The sequence below is a fragment of the Carlito syrichta genome, unplaced genomic scaffold (genome assembly GCF_000164805.1).
Source record: "Carlito syrichta isolate Samal-C Ts95f unplaced genomic scaffold, Tarsius_syrichta-2.0.1 Scaffold314117, whole genome shotgun sequence".
Classification (NCBI taxonomy): domain Eukaryota; kingdom Metazoa; phylum Chordata; class Mammalia; order Primates; family Tarsiidae; genus Carlito; species Carlito syrichta.
This window is the reverse complement of record NW_007258213.1, coordinates 57635-65615: the sequence shown is the minus strand read 5'-3', so window position 1 is coordinate 65615 and position 7981 is coordinate 57635. Positions and strand designations below refer to the sequence as shown.

The following is a 7981-nucleotide window of genomic DNA, read 5'->3' as shown; positions in this document are numbered from 1 at the left end:
TGGCTTTGGGCAGCACCAGGAGGACCTGAAAGGAATATTTGAGGACCAGAGCTATGGAAGAGTTTGTCAACAGAAGAACTTATGGGAAGCAATTTATTAGAAGCATCAGTAGAGAAATCTTTTAGATTTCTTCAGGCTGTGGAAGTTGAGTCTTAGTTCAAATTAAGTAAAATATGCACACTGGAGAGAAATCAGTCTCTCAAATGTGGAACATATGTCACTTAACACCTTAATGTAAATTTAGGAAAACAAATGAAAAGACAGATCTTTTTAACTTTTTAGCTATGGTAAAATATTTGTAAAACTTTTGGGCCCACTCTAAGAGTTGCCATAATTCTGGAACTTGATGATATTTCAAATAGATAACAGCTTCAGTGAAAAAATTATACTTGAGAATACATCAGATGGATACAAGGAAGAATATCTAAGAGTGAAAAACTGCCACTAACAAGTTATTTACATACTTAAAAATTACCTTGGCAAACATAAGATACTCTTAAGTTAAAGCTGTCTTTGAGAATGCTGTATTGAATGCAATAAAAGTTGGATTTCATTCATATGTACAACAGGAAACCACTAACATTCTTCTTCCAAGATTCTATACAACTGTTCCTGAATTCCAGATCTCCAGACATCCCAGTGTCAGAGTCCTGTAGCTGGGAGTCTTTATCCAAGTAGAGGAACCTCTGCCCAGTGACACAACACACAGAGCAACATATGCACCATTTTCATTTCTGTCAGCAAGGTAAAGTTACGGCTTTTTGGAAAGGGAGAGACCACACTGCATCTCTGCTACCTGGAATTACTCTGTCATTGCCTTAGTCTTTCACACACATTTCAATTCAAGCATCGCTTTTTTTTTCCACTCTAATCCTATGACAGATTAAAGCATCACTTTTTACTGAGACTTATCCCACCTGGGTCTGTTCTTGTGGGTATATCTCATTCGATGTCTCTTCTCTTTGTCTTGTTTCTTTTCCTGTATTGAGTTAGGGAAAGTATGCAGGCATTCCTGGTCCTGCCATATCTATCACTGAAGATGAGCAGGGGAATTCCAAAAACTAACCATTCATGTCTTCCAGGAGCAACAGCCAGACAGGATTGTGGCAGTGGCAGCTTTCTGAGTATAGAAAACTTTTACCTCTAGATTTTAGCTCATGATTATCCCTTTCAGCCCATTACCCTACAGTGTAAATGCCTGTGCCTTCTGGGGCTTTGAGCTAGTTTTTTGTTGTTTTTTAAAAAGTTTTTTTCCAATTCAGTAAGCCCTCTCCTTTTGTTTTCTCCTGTTGGTTGTTCAAAATCAAATTCAGTATGAATAAGAGAGGAAAATATACGACACTGAATTTGGAGGAGAAAATAAAGGTTCTGAGTAGGATTGAAGCTGGACGATCACTTAAAAGTGTAATGGATGAATTTGGAATCAGTAAATCAACATTTTATGACATTAAAAAGAATAAGAAATTAATTTTGGACTTTGTACTAAAGCAGGACATACCACTAGTAGGGGCTGAGAAGAGAAAGAGGACAACAGGAGCCAAATATGGTGATGTAGATGATGCGGTCTACATGTGGTACCAACAGAAACGCTCAGCTGGTGTCCCTGTTAGAGGTGTCGAGCTTCAGGCTGCTGCAGAAAGATTCGCTCAGTGTTTTGGGCGAACAGACTTCAAAGCTAGCACTGGTTGGCTTTTTAGATTTCGAAATAGGCATGCAATTGGGAACCGAAAAGTATGTGGAGAACAAATCCTAAGTTTAGCTTCTGAAAACATTGAGCCATTTCGACAAAAACTGTCCATGATAATCAAAGAAGAGAAGCTGTGTCTGGCTCAGCTATACAGTGGGGATGAGACTGACCTCTTTTGGAAGTCAATGCCAGAAAATTCTCAAGCAAGTAGAAAAGATATCTGCCTTCCAGGGAGGAAAATAAATAAAGAACGGTTGACTGCTCTTTTATGTGCAAATGCAGATGGAACTCACAAGTTAAAGTCAATAATTATTGGCAAGTCAAAGCTGCCCAACAGTGTGAAAGAGGACACAAGTACACTACCTGTTATATATAAACCTAGTAAAGATGTTTGGTTCACCAGAGAATTGTTTTCAGAATGGTTTTTTCAAAATTTTGTGCCTGAGGTCCGACATTTTCAACTTAATGTTCTAAGATTCCATGAAGAGGACATCAGAGCATTGTTACTTCTGGACAGTTCCCCAGCTCATCCTTCCCCTGAGTCACTAACCAGTGAGGATGGTCGAATAAAATGCATGTTCTTTCCCCATAACACTTCAACTTTGATTCAACCAATGAATCAAGGTGTGATCTTGAGTTGTAAACGACTCTATAGATGGAAGCAACTTGAAGAGAGTCTTGTGATTTTTGAAGAAAGTGATGATGAACAAGATAAAGGAGAAAAAGGAGTTTCAAAAATTAAAATCTACAATATAAAAAGTGCAATTTTTAACTGGGCAAAAAGTTGGGATGAAGTAAAACAAATAACCATAGCAAATGCATGGGGAAATCTTCTTTACAAAAAGGAACCTGAATATGATCTTCAAGGCCTAGAAGGGGGTTACAGAGAAATTCTTGAAAAATGTGGGGAGTTGGAAACCAAGCTGGACGATGGTAGGGTGTGGTTAAATGGAGATGATGAAGAAAAGGGCTGTACCCCAATAACAAAATGTGGAATTGCAAGGGATATTGTCCATAAAGGAGGAGGAGTTGAGAAGCCAACTGCTGAATTTAAGTTATCTGCTGTAAAAGAGAGTTTGGACTACCTTCTTGACTTTGTTGATGCCACACCTGAGTTTCAAAGGTTCCATTTCACACTAAAAGAGATGCAACAAGAAGTAGTAAAGAAACAGTTCCAGAGTAGAATTCATTCTAGAATTGGCAGTTTTTTTAAACCTAGGCCTCACAATATCAAGGATTCTTTCAGTGGGCCTTCAACTTCCAGTTCTAATAATTAGATTTAGTACTTAAAGATTTCTGCAGTTATATGATGTAGGCCTGCAGTGAATTGTCATGTTTTATCAACTGACATTATTTTGCATATCAATGCCCATTTATATATTGGTTATAGCATATATGGTTTGAAAATAATAAATCTGTTTCTTTAAATTTATTCTTTAAATTGTGTTTCATTCATTTTCTATTTTAGACAAGGATCTGAAAAATAAGGAAGTAATGTCCCAGATTATCAAAGGTGGAATACCTGTAAGGAGAGCATTAGTATTCATAGCATATAACAAAGGAACTATATGCTGACTAGTTCTAATTAACTTTAAGAAGGTAATGATTAAGTTTTCAATTTAATGATAGGGCATACTCTGTTTTCTTAACTCTGTTACCACCTATTTAGTGCTTGTTTTAAGTAACATGGTGACTAAAATATACATTAAAAAAGTTAAGACCGGGCTCAGTGGCTCATCCTGTAATCTCAGCACTTTGGGAAGCTGAGGTGAGTGGATTGCTTAAGCCCACGGTTTTGAGACCAGTCCAGGCAACTTGGCGAGACCTTGTCTCTACAATAAAACTTTTTAAAAAACTAACTGCATGCAGTAGCACATGCCGGTAGTTCTGGCTACTTGGAAGGCTGGGGTGGCCATGAGCGTGCCACTGCATTCCAGCCTGGAGTGAGATTCCAACTCAAAAAAATAAAAATAAAAAGTTAAAAGCCCCCAATTCTGACCAATGATATCCTCTCCAAAAATGATATATATATATATATAATATATTTTTACATTGTAAATAAACTGTCTTGTCTTAACATAGTTTATGCTTTGGTATTACTAATAAGTTAGAATTGAGTATATAGGATTGTATACATGTGTTTGTTAGTCATTTTAATACCCCCCTTTTTTTATATAGATAAGGAAACAGGATTAGTGAGAGTGAAGTAACTTGACAAAGGTCACATATGCTAGTAAATAGCAGGGATGAGATTTGAATTCTATTCGATGCCCAGTCCTTTAACTATTGTGTTCCACTATTTCTGAGAATTTCTCTAATATTATTAAAATCTTTCCACAAACCTTAAATTTAATGGCTTTGTAATTCTCCACCATGGCTGTTCCATATCAGTTGGATTATTCTGTTGAACTAGTATTGCTTCCTCTTTTTAAAAGTAAATAATAATGGTGAACATCTTTTCACAGAGAAGTTCAGACAATTACCTTAAGGTAAGTTACTAGAAATTAAACTACCAGGTCAAAGAGTCAAAGAGAATAAACTTTAAAAAAATTTTTGCCTGGGCTCGGTGACTCAGCCTGTAATCCTATGCCTTGGGAGGCTGAGGTGAGTGGATTGCCTGAGCCCGCGGGTTTGAGACCCGCCTGGACAAATTGGCGAGACCTCATCTTTACAATAAATCAAAAAATTAGCTGGGCATGGTAGCACATGCCTGTAGTTCCAGCTACTTGGAAGGCTGAGCCGGAAGGATTGCTGGAGCCCGGCAGGTCGAGGCTGCAGTAGCCGGGAGCAGCCACTGCACTCCAGTCTGGGTGACAGAGTGAGAATCCAACTCAAAAAAATAAATAAAATAAAAAATTTTTTTGGCCAGGCTCAGTGGCTCATGCCCATTATCCCAGCACTTTGGGAGATGGAGGCAAGGGGATTATGTGAGCTCAGGGGTTCGAGACCAGCCTGAGTAACATGGTGAGATATCGTTTCTATAATAAATTAAAAAATCAGTTGGGCCTGATGGCACATGCCTGTGGTTCCAGCTACTTGGAAGGCTGCGGTGGAAGGATCACCTGAGCCCAGCAGGTGGAAGCTGCGATGGCTATGAGTGTGCCACTGCACTCCAGTCTGTGTGACAGAGACTCCAACTCAAAAAAAGAAAAAACAATTTTTATGCACGTTGTTATTTCACATTTATTTATTTATCTTTTTTTTGAGTGAAGGTCTCACCGTAACCTAGGCTAAAGTGCAGTGGCACAATCATGGTTCACCACAGCCTAGACCTTCTGAGCTCAGGTGATCCTTCCACCTCAGCCTCCCCCGTAGGTGGGACTACAGACTGCATCATCATACCCAGCTAATTTTTTGTTATTTTGTAGAAATGAGGTCTCACTATGTTGCCTGGACTGGTCTTGAATTCTGGCTCAAGCAATCCTTCCTCCTTGGTGCCCCAAAATGCTAAGATTACAGGCATGAGACACCATGGCCCGCCTGTTTTCACATTTCTGCCATTAGTCTGAAAGCACTTCTCCCAATGTACCAGTCCCACCATTATTATTATATTAGTTTTTGCTAATTTTATAACCAAAACCAAAAGAATGATACCTTTTTTTGGTTTTGAGTTGGACTCTCACTCCATTGCCTAGGCTGGAGTGCAGTGGCATGCTCACAGCCACCCCAGCATTGGCCTTCTGGGCTCCAGTGATCCTTCTGCCTCAGCCCTCCAAGTAGCCAGAAGTACAGGCGCATGCTACCACACCCAGCTAATTTTTTATTTATTGTAGAGATGAGGACTTGCCAAGTTGCCTGGACTGGTCTCGAACCTGCAAGCTCAAGCAATCCACTTTCCTCAGTCTCCCAAAGTGCCGGGATTACAGACTGAGCCACCAAGCCCAGCCAGAATGATATCTTTATGACTGTTTCCTGTTTTATTTATTTATCTTTTGAGTCAAGTCTCACTCTGTCACCCAGGCTAAAGCGCTACGGCATGCTCGTGGCTACCACAACACCAATCTGCTGGGCTCAGGCAATCCTTCCACCTCAGCCTTCCAAGTAGCTGGAACTACAGGTGCACGCCACCACACCCACCTAATTTTTTTGACTTTTTGTAGATACAAGGTCTCACTATGTTGCCCAGCCTAGTCTTAAACCCCTGGGCTCAGGCAGTCCTCACCTCTGCCTCCCAAAGTGTTGGGATTACAGGCATGAGTCACGGTGCCCAGCCCTGTTTTATTATAAGGTGGGCATTTAAGTTGATACTTGCAAATAACCTTTGTTAATGTAATTAGTTTTTTCTTATTGACTTTTAATGCTTCCTTTCTCAATATTTATTAAGTTCAAGATTCTGTTTCTGAGATGTATGTATTCTGTTCCATTGGCCAATACTAGGCAACTATAGTATAAAATTAGGGATTAATTGTAGTACTAGTGTCTACTCTTGCCTAAATATCTTACCATTTTAATCATTAAATCTGTTTTAATAAAAGGCAAATGTCCACTTATTCTCCATTTTCAAAAGTGTACAAACTATTCTTACCTATTCTTCCAAGTCAACTTAAGCATAAAATGTATTCAAGCCTCCCACAGACACCAACTCCCTCTGGGAATTTAGTTATAATTTAAGTAAAATTAATTTGGGAATAAGTTATATTCCTTTTATTTTTCGCCATTCAAGTTGTAAATGTAGTTTATTTTAATGGATTCCTTATATTCTTTATGGTTATTCCTAGGTAGTTTTGTTGTTGCTGTGAGTGGGATCCTTTTTTATTGTAATTATGGGTGATAGTTTTACCTTGTAAATTAATTTAGTAGTTATTTCTTTTTATGTCTTTATTAGTCAGAACTTGTAGAAAAAATTAACATTGTCACTGGGCACACTTTCTATATTTGATTTGGACTTGCTTTATGCTTCCTTGGTTTATTCAGTCTGCAATCTAGTGGAAGCTGGGAGAGCTTTAACATCAAGCAGCTTGACTTTTTCTTTTTTCTTAAAGATTTGTCCAGAATGACAGCAAGCTGAAGGTGAGATTAGGGGAAGGATATTAGTTATCACTAGTTGATGTTTTCCCTCTTTTGAGAGACCTTTCAAGCCTGGAGCAGAATGGATTATGGAAGAAGTGGAGGGGAATGTCAGAAGAAGATATTTTCTAGCTCCTTTTAGCTTGGGTCTTTGAGTCAAACATCTTTATTCTTTTTCAAGCTAATACATTTCCAGAATGAGTGAATGAGAGTCATACCCATTTCAAAAGTACTCATTGATTGTGGAAATTTCATGTTACTGTTCCACATACTAGACGATAAGTTTGGAGATTCAGACCTGAGTAACAGAAAATGAATGGGAACAAACCACCGTTGGATGTGTAAGTGTCAGAGCTAAAGTATAGAGCACTAGGATTGCAGGGGAAGTGTCTGAGAGGACAGTGTGTGACTTTCAAAATTCAGGGAGTGACTGGGCACACGGTGGTTCATGCCTGTAATCCCAGCACTTTGGGAGGTGGAGGCGAGAGGATCAGCTGAGCCCAGGGGTTCGAAACCAGCTTGGGCAACTTGGCAAGACCTCTCTCTACAATAAATCAAATAATTAGCTGGTGTGGAGGCACGCACCTGTAGTTCCAGCTACTCAGAAGGCTGAGGTGGAAGGATCTACTAAGCTCAGCAGGTTGAGGCTACCGTAGCTGTGAGCGTGCCACTGCACTCCAGCCTGGGCGACAGAATGAGACCCCAACTCGAAAACAATAGTAATAAAATAAAAAATAAAGTTCAGGGAGCGTGAGCACAGTCTGTGATGTAAGTATGCATCTCCCTGGGGAAGCCGCAAGTAAGCACAAGGTCCTTGGACAGTTGGCCTTAGAGGCTTCCCGCAGAAAAGATATGTCAGGGCCCGATTTTCAATTACCTTAGGGAATATCCTACGATTTTGGACCTTCTGGGCCTACATAACTAAGTCATACCGGCCTGAATCTCTCTCCCACTCTTGTTCCCAGTTCTTGTTCCCAGTCCACTCTTGTTCCCAGTTCTCCCTCCTCGCTGCTCCTGTCCTGGACCATGCCCCCACCACCTCCTACCTCCCAGGACGAGCAAACTAAAACAGGAAGAGAAACCTCCCCTGCTTAAGATCCTTGGTGGACTTCCCACCGCATTTAAACGAAGACCCAACCCCTGATGGCAGCCTGCAGCCCACTGGTGCCAGCCCGTTGGATGAGCCCTCCCCCGGTGCTTGCTTCCACCCACCCAGCTCTGAGCTCGCTCATCTCCGCGCTCGGCCTTCCCGGCCTCCTGCAGTACCGCGAGGGCCAAGGGGGACGT

General features: G+C 40.4%; 1 protein-coding gene across 1 annotated transcript; it reads left to right on the top strand.

The window, feature by feature from the left end:
- The first annotated feature begins 1085 nt into the window (after positions 1–1085).
- TIGD7 (tigger transposable element derived 7) lies at positions 1086–3117 on the top strand. The gene has a single exon (XM_008071105.2). The coding sequence runs from the start codon at positions 1315–1317 to the stop codon at positions 2962–2964; it is 1650 nt and encodes a 549-aa protein (XP_008069296.1). The 5' UTR covers positions 1086–1314; the 3' UTR covers positions 2965–3117.
- The last annotated feature ends 4864 nt before the right edge of the window (positions 3118–7981 follow it).